Source organism: Dermatophagoides pteronyssinus, unplaced genomic scaffold (genome assembly GCF_027571235.1).
Source record: "Dermatophagoides pteronyssinus isolate colony J.1.1.1.1 unplaced genomic scaffold, Derpt_VIB-CSIC_2022.12 sq0051, whole genome shotgun sequence".
Lineage (NCBI taxonomy): Eukaryota > Metazoa > Arthropoda > Arachnida > Sarcoptiformes > Pyroglyphidae > Dermatophagoides > Dermatophagoides pteronyssinus.
In genome coordinates, this window is record NW_027461574.1 from 17,047 (window position 1) to 36,349 (window position 19,303).

The 19,303-nt window shown below is 32.0% G+C and overlaps 5 protein-coding genes across 5 annotated transcripts; 3 read left to right on the forward strand and 2 right to left on the reverse strand.

Annotated features, from left to right (window-relative positions):
* Nucleotides 1-209: 209 nt before the first annotated feature.
* LOC113793900 (uncharacterized) lies at nucleotides 210-1,495 on the forward strand. Its single transcript, XM_027343974.2, has 4 exons — nucleotides 210-372; nucleotides 433-744; nucleotides 803-958; nucleotides 1,021-1,495. The coding sequence occupies exons 1-4, from the start codon at nucleotides 214-216 to the stop codon at nucleotides 1,138-1,140; spliced, it is 747 nt and encodes a 248-aa protein (XP_027199775.2). The 5' UTR covers nucleotides 210-213; the 3' UTR covers nucleotides 1,141-1,495.
* On the reverse strand, nucleotides 1,227-8,259 carry LOC113793883 (uncharacterized). Its single transcript, XM_075824160.1, is given in 5 exon segments — nucleotides 1,227-2,089; nucleotides 2,161-5,271; nucleotides 5,346-6,807; nucleotides 6,809-7,873; nucleotides 7,943-8,259. Coding segments are annotated over 5 exon segments (6,243 nt in total). The 5' UTR covers nucleotides 7,958-8,259; the 3' UTR covers nucleotides 1,227-1,499.
* A 183-nt stretch (nucleotides 8,260-8,442) lies between these two features.
* On the reverse strand, nucleotides 8,443-10,227 carry LOC113793898 (putative E3 ubiquitin-protein ligase UBR7). The gene is made up of 4 exons (XM_027343973.2): nucleotides 9,797-10,227; nucleotides 9,490-9,732; nucleotides 9,284-9,424; nucleotides 8,443-9,224 (listed from the first exon to the last, which is right to left on the reverse strand). The coding sequence occupies exons 1-4, from the start codon at nucleotides 10,133-10,135 to the stop codon at nucleotides 8,562-8,564; spliced, it is 1,386 nt and encodes a 461-aa protein (XP_027199774.2). The 5' UTR covers nucleotides 10,136-10,227; the 3' UTR covers nucleotides 8,443-8,561.
* A 622-nt stretch (nucleotides 10,228-10,849) lies between these two features.
* LOC113793915 (uncharacterized) lies at nucleotides 10,850-17,932 on the forward strand. Its single transcript, XM_027343990.2, is given in 8 exon segments — nucleotides 10,850-11,559; nucleotides 11,624-13,119; nucleotides 13,189-13,401; nucleotides 13,403-13,490; nucleotides 13,557-13,654; nucleotides 13,723-13,827; nucleotides 13,890-14,309; nucleotides 14,311-17,932. Coding segments are annotated over 8 exon segments (6,204 nt in total). The 5' UTR covers nucleotides 10,850-11,030; the 3' UTR covers nucleotides 17,566-17,932.
* Nucleotides 17,933-18,058: 126 nt separating this feature from the next.
* Nucleotides 18,059-19,285, forward strand: LOC113793917 (uncharacterized). Its single transcript, XM_027343992.2, has 2 exons — nucleotides 18,059-18,207; nucleotides 18,296-19,285. The coding sequence occupies exons 1-2, from the start codon at nucleotides 18,189-18,191 to the stop codon at nucleotides 18,823-18,825; spliced, it is 549 nt and encodes a 182-aa protein (XP_027199793.2). The 5' UTR covers nucleotides 18,059-18,188; the 3' UTR covers nucleotides 18,826-19,285.
* Nucleotides 19,286-19,303: the final 18 nt, after the last annotated feature.

Here is a 19,303-nt window from a genome sequence, read left to right on the forward strand (position 1 = left end):
TAGCTATCCTTGTTGTTGTTTCAGTTGTTTTATCAAATAAACAAATAATGATGATGGTTATAGAGAGAGAAACGTGAAAATACTTTTCACTTTCATTCCATTCATTTTGCTCTGAATTGTTCATTGTCGTTTTTCGAAGAATCATTTTGATTAACTTATTGCGATTATTAATTATCAATTATCGCGATGATGATGAATATTCTTATCAGTTTCATGATTAGCATCGTTATTCTTCAATCAACAACAACAATAACGATGGTTGAATCAATTTCTGCATATTGGACACCAATATTGCCAAAAGTTTGTTCACCCAATATATCACGGAATATAACACAGGCATTATTTGCCTGCGATAAACTGATGGATCAACAAGTATGTATCTCATGAATGCAGAAACTTTATTCATGTTTTTTGTCCTATTTTCCTATTAAGCTTTCAAATATATTTGATGATTGTGTTCGAAAAGTAAATCCACAGATAAAATCGGAAAAACTTTCTCGTCCAAAATTATGTTATTATCTTAAACAAGGAATGCAATTAGATCAATGTAAAATTGCACGTTATCAATCCGAAGGTATAACATTACCCGAATTAGTTGATCGTGAACAAGATCATACATGGTGTTTAATGAAAATTGCACAACCACTTGGTTGGGAAAGACTTTGTTCCGATCGACAGGATGATATTCAATTTATAATGGCAAAACAACAGGCCATTCAGAATTGTGAACATCGTTTCAATGAGGTGACATTGTTTTTTTGAATCAATTAATAAATTTAAATTAATCAAATTCTTATTTTAGATAACGACACCGATACGTGATTGTTATCGACATCAAGTACAACCATATCAACAGAATCATGGCGGCCAATCTTCGTCATCATCAAAAACTGCTACGAATCATAATCGGGATCGATATCGACCAGCTGCTTGTTTATCATTCCAATATTCACGAAAGGTAATTTTCGAATTATTTTTTTAATAATAGAATAAAACTAACTCTTTGATTTTCACCGAAAGATTTGGAAATGTTTAGCTGAAAAAGATGTTAAAAATCAACAATCAATGCATCGTACGGCAAATCTATACATTTCTTGTTTACGGTCGATTCGTTCATCATCATCGATGATGATGGCTTGAATTTTATTCATCAAAAATCAAAAAATAAAATATATAAATTTTTTGTGTTTGTTTCAAGAATAATAACGAATGAAATCAAAATACAAATGAGCAAAAATATATAAGTTTTTTTAAAATGCGGATATTGATAAGGAAAGAAAAAACATGATTGTTTGGAAAAAGGAAAATTTACAAGTTTTTTTTTGTTTGGAATAAAAAAAATGTGTTTTATGACTCAATACTTGATTTTCTTGTTGACGGTGGTAGATCATTATTGATTTCCGTTGTCTGTTGTTGTTGCTGTGATTCAGAGGAGATCGATGATGATTGTGTGGTGATGGTGGTATTATTAGTGGATAATGATGTAATTGAATCTCTTTTTAAACGTGATGCACGGCCTTGTTCATTTGTCTTTGTCGATGATGAATTTGATGATGATTCTTCTTCCTCTTGTTTTTGTTGTTCGTGTTCTCTTCATCTTCATCCGATCCAGATTGATTATTTGAAGCGGATTTTGTTTCCTGATTTGAATTTTTTGATTCTCGTTGCTGCTTACGTTCATTATTTTTTGATTTTTTAGAAATTTTTTTCTTCTTCCTCTCGTATGCAGCCAATTTTCTTTTATATTCATTAAATATTTTTTTCATCTCCCGCATACGATTCATCATTTCTTTACATTTTTCATCCGAAGATAATGATAGATCAATTGGTGTAAGAAAATTAAAACGACTAATTGGTTTATAACTATTCAATAAATCATAATCAACTGGTTGTGGTTTACCACCGCCACCAGCAATGAAATTTGCTAACGATGATGATGATCCATGATGATCATATATGGATGATGATGGTTGTTGCTCATTTAAAGATGAATTATTAATATTGTTTGATGATGATCGTAATAAAAATGTATCATATTGATAATTATTATTATTTGATAAATATTGATTACCACCACTACGATGTCGACCTATATGAACCAAAAAAACAAACAAACAAATAGAAATTAAAATCAATGAAATACAAATTAAATTAAAATACCTCTTGTTTTACAACCAGATTTTTGTCCACTACTTGATAATTGTTGTTGATGATGACCTAAAGTGGTAGTGATATTAGTGGATGATGATTCTGATCTTGTCGGTGTTGTTGGCAATTCTGATTGTGATACAGTACGCATACGTCCACGACGTCTTTTTTTACCCGATGATAATAATGGTGATTGTTGATGATGATGATGATTAGGTGAAACAAATGTTTTCTGATTTTCTTTATCATTACGATTATTATTATTATTATTTTGATTATTTTGACTACCAGATGATGAATCATCATCATTTTTCATTAATAAATGATCATTGGATGCTGACATAAGACGTTTACGCGTTGTTCCAACAGATATATTACCCGAAACAGTGTTCAATCCTTTATTATTATTACGATCAGATAATTTAGTAGACGATGTTGATTGCTGACCGCCACCAATATCAACATTATCAACAATTGATTTATTATTGTTATTATTATTTTCATCATCATCCATACTATGATCATCACCATCTTGTGATGATTCTTGTGATGATAAATTATGATGATGACGATGATGATAATGATGATGGTGTTGATGATGATGCCCACCACTAGATCCTTTCGATGATGATTGACGATTACGACGTTTACGTTGTTCCATTGTTACACGACGTCTTGATGGTGTTAGTTGTGTCGTACTGCCACCAACAGTTCCAGAAATATTTGAACGTTCCATTGTTCGATGACGTTTACGACGATGATCAATATCATCATCATCATCATTGAAATCATCTTCAAATTCATCAACATCAGCTTCATTACCAGCAGTTATATCTAATTCATCATCCATTTCATCAATATCTAAATCATCATCATCATCTTCATCATCAACATCCATTTGATTTTTTGTTGATAAATTACTAGTTCCAGCCACTATTGATTCTGATGATGATAAAGGTCTTGAAAAATTCGAAGATGAAAATGGTAATAGATTACTGCCACCAGATGATTGCTGTAATGGTTCAAATGCTGATCGTCTTGAAATGAATCCTTCATTATCATTATTATCATTATCATCACCACCTGAAATCAGTCTTGTTGTTGCTGTTCCCAATGAACTTGCTGCAGATGATTGTGGTAGGGGTGGTGGTGGACTGGCCGGTAATATTTCCGAACAAAGTAATGGATTTGTTTCAACCGGTTTCGATGTTGATAATGATGTTTCAAGAATTTTTATCGATTCATTTTGCTGTTTAATTTCATTTTTAATAGGTGTGGATCGTTTTTGATCATCTGGAATTGATTTTATTGAATCAATTTTATTATCATCTTTTTGATTTTCATTACCAACAATTGCTCCATCATTATCATCATCTTCAGCAACGATTAATTGACCAGGTGAATCACGATCACCATCATCACTACTTTCATCCGAATGTTGTTGCTGTTGTCGTTGCTCATTATCACCTGATTCAGGAATATCAGTACCATCATCCACAGTCGAAGCATCAAATGATGATTTTACAGTAGCCGAAAGTATATCCACTACTTCTTGATCATCATTATTGTTCAATGATAATATTGATGCTTGTTGTAAATCATCATCATTATTATCATCATCGATAATTTCCATATTTTCATCCACACTTTGCTTCGATTTTTTATCCACCACCACAATATTATCACCTTTTTCTTCTTCTTCTTCTTCATGTTTAACCTGGATATTTTCATCATCTATTTTCATATCTGAAGAAATCGATTCGGCGGCGGTGGCAGTGGTGACACTAGCAACATCGATTGTCGATGATGATATAGGAAGGGATGTTGATGATTGTGGTGGTGTTATTTCTTTTTCTACTTTATCTTCTTTTCTTGTCAGATCCGATATAATAAAACTTTTATACATTTTTACCGGTGATTTTCGATCTTCAATAATTACATTATTCTTATTATCATTATCATCATCATCAATAAAATCATAAGCATCATTAGCCGTTTGCTTCCCTTTTGTTGTTGAAGATTTTGTTTGTTGTTCGGTTGTCGATATTTCTGTTGCCGTCGATGTTTCACCATCACCACTATTGGCTGCTACTTTATCCATTAATGGAATCAATTTTCGTCGACTATTTTTAGTTGCAGTCGTCGTTGTAGTTTGATCATCATTTGTCAAATTTTTCGATTCTTGATTCTTATTATTTCCAATTGAATCCTTTCGATTTGATCTCGATGATGAAGATGGTGGTGGTTGTTCATTATCATCCTGACGATCACATTCTTCATTTCGCTTATTTGATTTTCGTGTTGTTGTTGTTGAATCCGTTGATTTCGATATGGATGATGTTCGTTTTGTTGTTGTTGTCGTTGATGATATCGATATTGAACGTTCAATTTTTTGTTGATCATTTTTCATCGATAAAGATGATGTTCGTCGTCTAGAACCAACACCAGTAGATGGTGTAGATTGTTGTTCTTCGATTTTTATTCTACCTGTAGGTGTTGTTGTTGTTGACGTCGATACATTGCTTGAATCTTTATTATCATCTTTAATTCGGGTACGTTTCGTTTCCGATATTGATGATGATGATTCTGATGCTGACGTTATTCTATCATTATTATTATTACCGGTCCAAGATTTTCGTTGCGATCCACTACCACCACCAATACCTGATGCAGCAGATCGTAAATCTTCTGTATCCGATGCTAAACGTTTATTCAACAATGTTGTTGTTTGCATTGAATCAATTACTTTACTATTACGTTTATTTCTTGTTCGTTTTGTTGGACATTCACCATCTAATAATTTTGTTATTTTCAATGAATTTATCCATTCATCGTATCTAGTACTCCAACCATGATAATGAACATAAAATACTGGATTGGAAAATTTTTGTTCAATTTTCAACACTTTTGCACGAAATATTTCCATTTCACGTCCTTTTCCATATAATACTTCTAAACAATCATTGATTTTGATATTTTTCGTATCTGGTTCACCATTTTTACGACGAAATTCTTCATATGGCATTAATACTTTCTTATCACCATCTTTTATCAATACCAGTTTTCCAGCAAATGATGAAAAATCTAATCCAGATCTTTGATTTACAAATTTTCGACGTCGTTCTATAACAACAAGAAAAAAAACAGGAAGCAACCGAAGTTAAAGATATTTATCAAACATATTTTTTTCTACTTACTTCTTTCTTCCATTTTTTCTTTTAAAGCAGTGGATTGTTTTTGTATAGAATCATCTTGATTATTATTCGATGATGATACACCACCACCGGAACCTGATGAAGAATGCGATGATTGAGATTGCTCCAATGGTTTTTGTTTTACTGTCGTTGATGTCAACATTTCAGTAACATTCGCAGTCGATGATGATGTTGTTGTTGATGGAAACAGTGGTGGTTTTTCATCGTTATCATTATCATCATCATCATCTTCTTCTTCTTCATCACCTACATCACTATTTCTCACATTTGAAATGCCAATATTTTTATCCAATGATTTATTACGGCCACCACTTAATACTGTAGTTGTTGCACTTGTACCACTTTGTTGACCAATTGTAGTTGAATTATCTATACCGGAACCAGTTGTCATTGAAGATGAATTAGCTATTGCTGTTGATAAATGTTTATTCGTCGATGATGAAATCGAAGATTTTCGACCACCACCACCAACAACAACATTTCCACTCGTTGCTGTTGTAGGTGTGGCTGAAGATGCTGTCATTGAAGATGATTGGACTGTTGTCGATGTTACCATTGTTGTTATTATTGTCGTCGCTGTTATTGATGAAATCGAAGTTGGTGGTGGTGGAGGCTGTTGTGGCTGTGGTGCTGGTGTGGAACTTGCACTTGAACTAACCGAATTTAAACGTGAACGTTCTTTTTCTCTTTTACGTTCACCTCTAGATGGCCTTGCATTCGTTGTACGAACAGTATCAATTAATAATACCGGTGATGGTCCTAATTTTCGATTTAACTCATGAAATGGATGTAAATAATTTTTATAAATTGATTTCAATTTCATAATAGCTGATTCACGTTCTGATTGTGTATGATCACCTGCACCACCACCAATACCAAGTTTATTGATAACATGTTTCCAACGATTACGACTATTAACACGATTTAGACCACCCATTTTATGTACAATTTGATGTAAACGATAAAGATTTAATTGTTCACCAAGTACCATTAAACATTCATTTATAGGTGTACCACGATCATCCCAAAATTTATATAATTTTGCAACAAAAACATCTCGTTCTTCTGATTGCTTTTGTTGTCGTCGTTGTCGTTCTTGTGGATCTTCATCATCATCATCATCTTCATCATCGTCATCATCATCACTATCGATATCAGAATCATCGGATTCTGAACTATTATCATCATCATCATCGTCATCTAAATCTTCATTTGAATCATCATCTTCTTCATCACTTTGTCGTTGACTACCATTATCATCATCATCACCATTATCATCATCTTCATCATTATCATTTTGTTCAAAATTTGAATCTTTAGTCAATGTATCATCATCTTCAATATTCATTATTGATGATGATGATGATGAAAGAGACTGTTGTTGTTGTTGTTGTTGAACAACAATATCCATATCATCCCAATTTGATGGAAATTTTGGATGATTCCAAATAAATTAATGCTTTTTCAATTGCTTGTTGTAATTCAATGGAATAATCCATATTACGATATGTTGATCGTATTGTATCATGATCAAATTTTCGAGCATCTTTTTTACAAACATCATAATAACGATCATCACGAAATGATCTTACTTTATATTCAATCATCATATCATTTTGATTATTATCTTTTACGGATGATCGGCTATTACTTGCGCTACTGTTACTATTACTACCACCACCACCACCACCAACACTATCAGTTGAAATAGAAACGGAAACAACAAAAGCTGGAAACCAAATATCTTTGATATTTTTGAAACCACGTTTATCACCATATTCAACGCAAACAACTTTTCCAACATCTGTTGAATGTTGTTGTTGTTGATTCAATGTTGTTGCTGCAATTTGAATTGATGATTTTTTCGATTTTCGTTGTGATTTTTTCAATGTTGATGATGTTTCAGGCTGCTGTTGCTGTTTTTCCATTCCATCATTTCGATTCGGTTTGTTGGAATCATTATCTGAATTTGCATTATCTGTCGTTTGTTGTTGTTCTTGTTGTTGCTGTTTTTGTTGTTGTTTTCTTCTTGAATGATGTTTATGATATGGTGATAAAGTAAATGATGATGATTGTCGGGCACGACGACAACGTCTAACTGGATTTACAAAATGTTCCGGATTTGTTAATGGTAATTGATCTAATGATTCACTTTCAGAATAATGTTTTCCAGATTTTAAACAAAGTGATGATCGTTTTAATGTTGCTTCATCACCATCATCAAATACAACCGTATAAAGACTTTGATCTAAAATTTTATTTATAGTTCCGGGTATTGATTGTGAACTATTATTACTATTCGAACGTTTTACTAGAATTTGACCACCAATACGAATACGACCACTTTCAACTTCATTATCCGATATTGTTATTGGTGTTGTCAATGGTTTTATTGTTACTTTTAAACGTAAAATACGATTCACTTTTTTTATTCGTGCTTCACAAAATGCACCTTTATATTTGGCACTAACTTCAGTACCAATTGATAGAACATTTGGTTCATCGTTTGACTGAACAAATGAAAAATAAATCCATTTTAGTATAAAGATTATTCAACTTTTTTTTTGGTTCCAACTTACCATCTTCATTGTCATAAATGGATTTGATTATCCAAATAGCCAAAAACTTGTCGGAAAAAATATTTCAAATTTTCACAAAATTAAGACGAGAAAAAAAGACAGAGAACAGAACAAAAAACCTTTACACTAATCGTCACCGATAATAAAATTCTAAACATCGAAACATTGAAAATATTAGATAACGAATATTTTGAAGCATCTTTCTTGTTCAAAGATGAAAATTTTTAAACACAAAAACGAAAAAACCAGACAAAAAAATGATGAGAATCGAAGAATTACAATTGGCACACTCAACCAAAAATATGAGCTTCAACAACAAACATAAACAACAGATAAAGAAAGTGGCGCCTCCTTTGTGAAAAATCTTCGAATCTTTATCTCTCTCTCTCTCTCTCTCTCTCTCTGTCTTTCACAAACTGAATTTAATTCAGCATTGAGCAGCCATTGGCCAGAATTTAGCCACTCCCACTCAACAAAAAATAATAAACACTGTTCATAAATAATGTTTCAAAATGGAATTTTTTTTAATTTTGCGCAAAAAAAAATTCGAATTTTAAATTAATTTAATTTAAAAAAATCAATTTTTTTCCGCCAAAATGCACGGGTTTGTGATGTTTGTTCAACCACAAAAATATTGAACACGTTGTCGTTTATTTGCATATAAATTCCGTTTAAATTCGGCCACATCTTCAGCACTAATAGTTTTACTATTTTCTTGACATTGTTTTAAAAATTTTCCCAATTCACGTTTAAAATGTTCAATACCTTCGGCTAATGCTATTTCTTGGATACGATTCCATTTGGGCATTTGTTGTTGAACTTTTTCCGAAACTTTTTTCTGATTTTGATAGATATAAACGGCAAACATATCAAGTGGATTTGTTATAAATTCAACACCTTCAGCTTCATACAATTTTAAGCATTTGCTACACCGACAAAGACGTAAACGCCAATCTAATGGTAGATACATTGCATGACATACATTATCATCATACGATGCAACACCATTCTCATCATATTTAACAGTTAAGGATGATTGATGTTTTGATTTCAGAGCATCCAATAAACATTCATCATTATTTGTGGTTGATTCCGATATTTGTTGATTATCGATTAGATTATCGCAAAATTGTTGCAATTCTTTATCCAATAAATCTTTATCATCACATTCTTTGAAATCAAATTGGCCATCAATTTTATAATAGATAAGAAAATTTAAACGTCGTACACAAGACATACAAATCATATCTGAATATCCTTTTATTGGTTCGGCATCCAAATGCTATAGGAACAAATTCATTAATTCATTTAAGGCATTAGATTTCAGAAAGACAATCTTACCGATTGATGAAACCAATCTTCACATATACCACATTGAAGCATTGTATCATCGAATGTATCGCATGGATATGGTAATTCACATGTACAATATAAACCTTTAAAATTATGATTATATTTATTCGTTTCATTATGGCCAATTTTCTGCAAAAACAACAAAATGAAATTAGTATTGGAATTCAAAATGATAAGGTATTTATTTTTGTTACCTGAAAAAGTTTACATTTAAGATTGGAAAATTTTTCATTACCACAATCACAACGAAAATTTCGTTTCGTATACAATTCAAATAGATCATGTCCTTTATGACAATTTTCTGCACAAGCATAACAAATACCAGCCAAATATTTTTGATCATTTTTATTATCATCATCGGATGATGATAATTTTGGATCAACATTATTCATTTCACATGTACTACATGCATATAATGGTTGTCGAGTTAAATCATCCTATGATTTTCAATAAACAAAAAACAAGATGAAAAAACTTCTAAATTCATCCAAAAATACATACATCAAGATATGTACAATTATTTTCATCGGAATTACCAAACATTCCTGAAACAGTTTCAACTTGTTCAATTTGTTCTTTCCATGAACAGCATAAAGTTTCAAAATCAACTTCAGTATCCGATTCTTCATCATTATTATCTTGACTAATATCATCGGATTTTCTTTTCGATGATGATTTATCATCATCACCATCGCCATCATCAACATTCGTTTCGGTTGTTGTTGTTGTTATTACAGGTTTTACATCATTAACTTCATCGATTTTTGATGTACTTGGTTTTATCGATGATTCGCCATTATCGATCGAATTTTCTTCTCGATTATTATCATTAGAATTCATAATTTTCACAAAAAAATTGATCACAAATTTAAGAAATGAAATTTTTTTCGTTGCAAAATGAATCGAATTGAAATGAAAAAAAGAAAAATAAAACTCATAATAAAAATTTTTTCATTCATAAAATACGTATTTTTTTGTTTCAAAATTTTATGCCGCTAGTTTTAAAGCTACGAATAAAATCCTCCCGCCTTTTTTTTCTTTTGTCATTATCGAATAGGCGGCGAACAACAGCAAAAAAAAAAGTTGGTAACTCGAAAACTTACAAAAAATTCGAATGATAGTAGCATACATTATAGTGGGAAAAAAAGAATAGAGGTAGTAGTAGTCATCAATTAAAAATTCATCCATTTTGTCATCAATGTTGAACTGAACTGAATTGAAAAAGTGGCCACTACAACAGCAGCAGTCGGCTTGTTGTGTGGATATTGTTTCGAATGAAAAATTCGGTGTTTGGTGCTTACACACACAAACACAAAGCTTGAGCGAGAAAGAAGAAAAAAAATTGTTAAGCGATTCTTATGATGATTGTTTTTTGTCCGAACTTTTTTCATTTTGTGGATTGAATTCAATTCTTCATAAGAATTTTATTTATTTTAAAAATTCTGTTTTTGAAATTCTGTATTATGTTTTTTTTGGTATGATTCTCATCATCGATTCTATGACATTTGATTTGATTTTTTTGTTTTGTTTTTTTTTGATTAGATTTCTTTTTCAAATTGATTTCGTGGACATTCGGTTTGTTGACGATTCAATTTGAGAATTCGAGCTTTTTTGATTGATCGATATATTCGAAACAAAAAACCCAACTTACATCATCATAATCATCATGAACATTTCGATTATTTTTTTCATTGTAAAATAAGTAATAGTATTTACATCAACAACAACATTTATGATGACCGATGAAGACAGTGAAAAAAATTTAATCCAATCTAATTCATCATCAAAATCCAATTTATTAACGAAAAAATTATTGGATAAAGAAAATGAAATTGATAAAACATCATCAATAACAGCAATGATGGCAACAACAAATGATTTGAATGAACAAATAACAGCTGCCATATCACCATCAGCTGCACCATTATCAAATGTTGATATTAATGTTAATGGTGATGAAACAAAACAAAATTCAACTAAATCCTGTGATGATAATAATTTTTACAACAACAACAACAACAATGATGATGAAAATGAAACAAAACAAATAAATGATCAAAACATTGATCCTTCCGAAGAAATCGGTGACAAAATAATTAATAATGATGATGATCATAAAATGGACAATGATTTACCTAAAGATGAAGTTGAAAATGATCCAAATTTTGCCATAATTTGTTCATTTATGGAAAAATTTGGTCATCATTTAGATCTAAAATATTCAATCAAACATTTAAAAACAATATTTGAAGATTATAATAAAGGTATGTGTGTGTTTGATTCTTATTCAAGATTTTTATTCAAAAATTTTCTTTTTCTTTTGCACAGTTCGTCCCGATTTAATCGATTTACATATAAAACTTTTACGTAAACGACGAAAATATATTAATAAAGAAAAATGGGAAAAAGCATTGATGCGTTTCTGTGCAGAATATTCAAATATTGATGCCTGGAATTTAGAACAATTTGGTTATAATAATGCAGATCTTTCATTACGATTAAGAATTTTTTTACGTTTATTAGAAGCAATGTTTGATTTTAATCAAAAATTTAAAAGTGAATTAAATTCCACAATGGAAACATCATCATTACGTATACCGGCTATTGGTCGTGATCTTATTGGTTATACATATTGGTATCAATTAGATTCGGATCTTAATTTTCGTCTATATAAAGATGAACCTGATGAAGATAATTCCTGGTCATTAGTTTCTAAAAATCTTACCGAATTAAATGATTGTATACAGGATTTAGAAAAACAAAGTATTGATGATTTCAAACAAATGTCTACACCTGCAAGTGAAGAAAGTATTAGTAATCCTGCTTCTTGTCAGATTCCAGCTAAAATCATAAATGATCAAGATGATGATGAAAAAGATGAAAAAATTAACCAAAAACAACAATTCGACCATGATGATGATGAACAAGAAAAACCAGCCACTCCACCAAGTGTTAAAATAGAAGAACAACAGTCTGATGAACAACAATTGCCATCATCACCGGCCAAATTAGTAATCAAAACTGAAAACATTGATTATGATAAACCGATTGATGGCCAAAATGAATCCAAAAATCATAATGATGTGCAATCAGAAAATTTCATTTCAACAAATGATAAAGAAATTGAATCAATTTGTGAATCCATTTTAGATAAAATTGAAAAAGAAAATAATGACTATGAAGATGATGGTGATGACGATGATGATGAACAACAGCAGCAACATGAAACAACCAAGTCAAGCAATAGAGGTGGTTATCGCGGTGGTGGTCGTCGTCGTCGTGGTAAACGTCGTGGAGGCCGATGGTCAAATAATCGTCGAAAAACAACTGCAACAACATCGACTATCAAAGATGAAGATGAAAAAATGGATATTGAAACAGTCAATAACAAAGAAAATTCTAATGAATTACAACAAAATAATGATGACAATAATGTTGATGAAGAATCGAAACCGGTGGTGGTGAAAAAACAGGCTGGTCGAAAACGTCGTAATGAATTGGATAAACTTAAAGAAGATTTTGCCGAAGGATTACAAGCTAAACGTTGTTCACGACGAATACAAGCATTACATGAAAAGAAATTAATTGAAATGGAAGAAGAACAAAAACGGATGGAAAAAGAATTGCTGGAAAAACGTCGAAAAAAAGAAGCAGCGATGGCAGCAAAAGCAGCAGCTTTATTAGCCGCACAATTTGCTTGTGATAAATCAAATGATCCAAATGAAGATGATGATAGCGATAATAGTAATGATAGTGATGATGATGATGATGAAGATCAAAGTAGACAATCGAAAAAACGAGGAAGACGAAAGAAAAAAGCAACGGTAAGTCAATTTGATATTGATTAATTTTTTTTGGATTAATTGAAAATTATCATAATTTTTCCTTGGTAGAGTGATGATGATTATCAAAAAGAATCCGGTGATGATGAAAAAAAGAAAAAGAAACGTAAACGAAGAAAAAAAGGTGGTCGTAAAGGTGCAACTCCATGGGAAGATGAATCCGATGATTCAGATGAAAAACGTGCCGAACATACTTTTGATGATGATTATTATGAGGATTATATGCATGATGATGATGATGAACAGCTTCGATTTGATGATAATGAAAATCAAGGAAGATGAATTTGCTTGTGAAGAAATTGATCCAGAAGATGAACCAGTTGTTATACGACGTGCACGTACAGTAAAAAAATGTAAGATTTCCTTTTTCGATTGAAAAATTTTCTAATCATTTGATTTTGTTGTTGTTGTTAATTTAGCCAAAGATGATTGCAATGATAATGTTGAATTTCTTGAAAATTATGTCAATGATGATAAACCATGTGGAAAATGTGGTAAATATGATAATCCACATTGGGTAAGTGAATGAAATTAAAAATTCTTTTTTATTCAAATTTAAATTTAATTTTTTTTCTTGGTAAAAAGATTCTTCTTTGTGATAAATGTGATGATGGATATCATACCTCTTGTCTTCGACCTCCACTATTTTTGATACCAACGGGTGAATGGTTTTGTCCACCTTGTGAACATGTATGTTAAATCTTTTTATCAATTTTTTATTTTGGTTATTTTAAAATTTTCATTCATTTTAGAAATTTTTGATTGAAAAACTTCGCGTTGAATATCAACGTTTAACCGAAGAAATTGAACAACGTGCTATTGAAAAGCAAAAACTACGAAAACGTTGGCGTTATGGTCATTGTGAAATTAGTGCCGATAATATTCTTGAAGAAGGTGAACAAATCAATTTGGGTGAAAATGGTGGTGAATTAGTTATTGATCAAGATCAACAACAACAATACGATGATGGTGGCGATGATGATATTGAAAAGAAAAAGGCAAAAGCACAACATCGTAAAGGTGTTCGTAGACGACGACCAAATGGATATGCTCGATCAGATGAAATTGCTGATCTTCTTTATTCGAATGATGAAGATTCACGTGGTTTTATCGACAATGATAATGATGGCGATGATAATGGCAGAGAAAAAGGAAAAAAGACGAACAGAATCGGCAAATCGGAAACGAAAATATAGAGAATATAGTGATAGTGATGATGATTCTTCGGGAGAAGACGAAGAAGATTCAGAAGTTGATGATTTTATTAGCGATTCTGAAGATGAAGTTGCCAAATGTATCGATAAATATGATGATGAAGATGAATATCGTCATCGAGAAAAGAAAAAGAAACACCGTCATCGGGAAAAACATATTGATATAAATGATTTTTCTCGTTCTGGATTGAAATTACGTTCAGCACGAAAACGAAAACCAATAAGTTATTTATTTAAAGAATATGATAATCTTATCAAATCAGCCATACTTCAGGAAGAAGATGAAGCTGAAGGTTATGATTACGGTGATGGTGATGGTGATGCTGGTTCTGATGATGCAACCTATCCACGCAGTAAAGGAAAAGATATCAATAATATTCTTGAACAAGCAGATACAGAAATGCCAGATTTCAGTATTAATCCATTTGAAAAGGACACAACTGATAGCGGTCATCATGATGATGATATTAAATCTGAAAGTAATATTAATGATACAAAAGATTCGACCGTTGTCAAACCGATATCCGATAAAGCTAGCAAAGATAATGACGACGACGACGATGATGAAATTACTGAACAGCGGAAAAAATCTAACGCTAATCGAAAGCAACAAAAGAAAAAGAAAAGTCTGACCAATCTTGATTTTTCGGATGAAGATGATGATGAAGATCATGCATCAGATGAAGATTTTAATATGGCTGATGATGATGAAATGGATGAAGAATTGACCGAAGTAGATGATGATGATAATCAGGAAACTGAACTATCTGAATCAGATTCCGAACCATCAAGTCGTCGTCGACGATCTTCACGTATACAGCGAAATTATTCATTTAAATCGGATCGAAAAAGAAAAAAGAGTCATAATAAAAAGAAAAGAATACAGAAAAAATCTGGAAGAAGATTTCTAATTGATGATTCCGAAGATGAAGAGGAGAATGATAATGATTTAACATCTGAAGAAGATGATGATGATGATGAGCTTAGCAATAGCGGTTCATATTCGGATCAAAGCTCGGATTATGCACCACGTACTCGACGTGCTGCCCAAAAAAGTAAACGTATAAGTTATCGAGAAGATAGTAGTACTGCTGATGATGATGATGAATATGGGGCTATTGATGATTTACCACCAACAACAACAACAACAAAGAAAAAAGATAAATATCAAGAAGATGAAGATTATAACGACGAAGATGATGATGATGATGAGATAAATCTTAAGGCATCAAATAAATCGGTTCCCAAACTAACAGCAACGACAATAACTCCAACCGAACCGAATCCCAAACTTAAACCAAACATTCAAACATATAGCCGTGAATGTCGTGATGAAAATCTTGTAAATAATAAACGAAAAAAACAGCTCATCATTTCGGATGATGATAATGATGATGTTGATGAAAACGATGGTGATAAACATCATCAACATGAAATTTCCGAAGAAGATGTGTCCAATAAAACAACGAAAAAAACTAAAATAGATGATAATCAATCACAACCACCACTTACTAGTGTTGTTGATAATGATGATGGACAGAATAAATCAAATAATAAAGATGAAACGGCCATAGTTGAAAAAGAATCAAAATTTTCAACAGCATCTTCCATCGATTCTAATCAACCATCAATAGCACAAATAGTTCCTCCCGAAACAATGACAACGCCGATAATTCCAATAAAAACAGATCCACTAGTTTCAATACAAAAAATGAATTCAAAATTTGCTATCGATGTAAATCCATCGGTGCAGCCAAAATCATCATCCATACCATCAAGTAGTGGTACGCCTGAGCCACCAACATCGGTCCCAATTTCCTATTCACATCCACAACAACATTATCAGCAACAACCACCACCAATACGACCTACATATCATCAATCTGTTGCTGCAAATACTCCTGTATCAGGTCATTATGTTCCACCACCACCTGTATATCCTTCTCAAGTACCTTCTTCACATGAATATCCATCTCCACCTCAACAGTATTTAGCACGTCCACCACCACCACAATCTTATCAATATCCGCCACATCCTCAATCATCAATACGATCAAATTTGCCTCCACCACATCCACATGCTCATCAATATTATTCACCATCATCTTCTATACGATATCCTTCGGTTGTTTCAACAGCTTCTCCAGGTCGACTTGGTGGTGATGGAAAAGATGATCCTAATTATACACTTACTAATTTGGATTCATACAGCGGTCCAGCTCCACCTAAAACACAAAGCTATCTTCCACAAAATTATCCGTCACGACCACCACCAAATTTTGTGCCAGTTTCTTCTGCTGCAGCAGCACCAGTTGGACAGCCACAAACATCACCCAATCGATCTCCTCCACCTAAAATTCTCAATCTTGATTCACCAAGAAATCCTTATCCTACAAATAAACATCAACCAGGACCACCACCTCCCACACATCATTATTATCAACCTGGCCATCATGCTTATGATCATAATCTTATTCCACCACATTCACATCCAGATTATTACCAATCGCATCATCATGTACGGCCACAAGGTGGACCCCCACCACCGCCGCCGCACGGTTATTATGGTGGCCCAATTCATCCACATGGTCCTCCTTTACAACGTATGCCACCGCATGTTGGTCCACCTTATCCTCAACAAGGACCGCCACCACCATCTCTACATTATATGTCTCCACGAAATGTATCGCCACGACAGCAAACACCTTCACCTTCATCACTAGTTTATCCACCACAAGCACCGAATTCGAATAACTTGCCTCAATCATCGGCTTCTACTTCATCGCCAACAGCGATCAGGCCACCATATCCATCATCTGGTCCTTATCCATATCCAGGACAACCACATGGATATCCTCCTCATCCAGCACCCTATCCTCATCCACATCATCCTCCGTATTCGGTAGCAGCATCTAATGGTGGTTTTATGATACAAAATCTTCTGCATAATCCTCCACCAGCAGTTCCTACGTTACCAATTCCGGCCACAATGGCAATGACAAATACAACTGCTTCTGCAACGAAGCCAGTATGTGCGATTAAATCTAGCCCAAAAGCTTCAAAATCGAGCGCTAAAGCAAAAAAATCTTCAACCGTTGCTGCTATTGATTCAGCCCTCATACCGCCAACATCCGCTAAACAAATTCCTAGTAAAGTAACCAAAAGTCGTAAAAAATCCAACGATACGAAAAAGATTGATACAGCCAGCAGCTAAAGCAATTTTTGATTTCATTATGGTTCTGGATCTTTGTACTCTTGATTCTCAATTTCTTAAAGCGTTAACCTTGTATAGTTATTCCACAATCACACATGGTATCTCATTTGAAACAATACATTTGTACAAAATGTCTGATTATTTTATTCTATTTGATTTTTCGAAAATTTTTGTATCCAATCATTCTATTTTTCCTATGAATTCATAATTTATAATTCTTAAGATCAAACACACATCAAAACCATCATTTTTTCAGTTCGGAAATATATCTGTAAATGTTTATAATTTATATGATGATAACAAATACATTTGATATCTTAAAGATGAATTTTAAAAAATTAATAAATAAAATCAGCGATAGTCTCTATTTTTCAGCCTTTTTCCTCGTTGTTATTCTTAATGCGGCGGCAAGTATGAATAAAATTAGAATTCTTTTTTTTAGCATCCACAACAAAACAGACGAAATTTATAAATTTCGTCTAAACCTCACATAGCAACAGCTGAGAGAAATAATGAATAATGATCGACAATCTTCATCATCATTATCCAAGGACATTGTTGTTTTGATTTTCTCATTTCGTATTTGCTGTTGTGGTTGTAGTAATTGTTATTCTGATTAGATAATGATTGAACTTTTTAAAAGTATGAATCAAATTCAAATCATTTTTGTATAATGTTTTGAATAAAAGATTTCATTTCTGTTTATTTTTCTCATTTTTTTTCGTTTTAGATATAAAATTTGCAATCGGTGTCATATCGACAATTGCCATCGTACTGTCAGCATTTCGTTTCGAAATTCTTGATACGAATGATGATGATTATTTTGTTACACCGGCAACATCGACAAATGGAAATCGTATGGTTACTATAGATAAAAAAATATTGGATGCAATGTCAAAATTTGATCATAATCTTCGTCATTTACAATTAAAAGGAAAAGAAACATCATCGTCACGTCATAATGATTGTTCGCGATTATTATCCGATTTTTATGATGCTATTAATTCAGCGAAAAAAATTAATGAAGAATTTCGTAAATTGCTTTCATCATATAAACAACAATCATCAATGATGATGATGGATGATGATAAATCAAAACGATTATCATCATCATTGATAAAACAAAAGCAAGAACGACGGGGATTAAGAAAAAATTCCAAAACAATTTCCTATTCAATACAATTTGGATCGAAAATTTATGTTATGAGTTTTTATTGGCCACGTTTGATTGAAGCATTTTTCGGTACTGATATTGATTAAATGGAAAATTGGATGGCATGATCGATTGGCAGCAATCAGGAAACAAACAAAAAAGTATTCACTTTTTAAATCTAGTCATTGTTCTTTAAAATAAATCAATTGAAATGGAAAAATAAAATGAATTTATTTAACAAAACCAAAACAAAAAAAAATTCTTTTTATTTCACAGTCTTTATATAACCAACAATCATTGGATGTCATTCATTTTACAATCACTTGTTTTTATTTTTTATTTTTTTTTGTGGTTTTATTTTATCTGATTCAAAGAATAGTTATATAATGAACAACAATAATAAATATATTTGGGTGAAAATAACGACAGAAAAAAAGGGTTTAGTAAAGTAAACGATGATGATGATGATGATGATGTTAAGGGATTTTACTTTATTCAATAAATAAATTTTTTTTGATAAAAAAACAAAACAAAAGGGTTATGGGTTATTTTGTTTAACAACAACGATAGGTGGAAAAAAATCTG

Bases quoted from the DNA above. Each gene is read 5' to 3' on its own strand.
- LOC113793900 (XM_027343974.2), top strand. From the start codon at position 214: ATGATTAGCATCGTTATTCTTCAATCAACAACAACAATAACGATGGTT. The intron at 373-432 runs GTATGTATCTCA...TTTCCTATTAAG, and splicing joins ATAAACTGATGGATCAACAA to CTTTCAAATATATTTGATGA. The intron at 745-802 runs GTGACATTGTTT...TTCTTATTTTAG, and splicing joins GTGAACATCGTTTCAATGAG to ATAACGACACCGATACGTGA.
- LOC113793898 (XM_027343973.2), bottom strand. From the start codon at position 10,135: ATGAATTCTAATGATAATAATCGAGAAGAAAATTCGATCGATAATGGC. The intron at 9,733-9,796 runs GTATGTATTTTT...TGAAAATCATAG, and splicing joins ATAATTGTACATATCTTGAT to GATGATTTAACTCGACAACC. The intron at 9,225-9,283 runs GTAAGATTGTCT...TTGTTCCTATAG, and splicing joins AAGATTGGTTTCATCAATCG to CATTTGGATGCCGAACCAAT.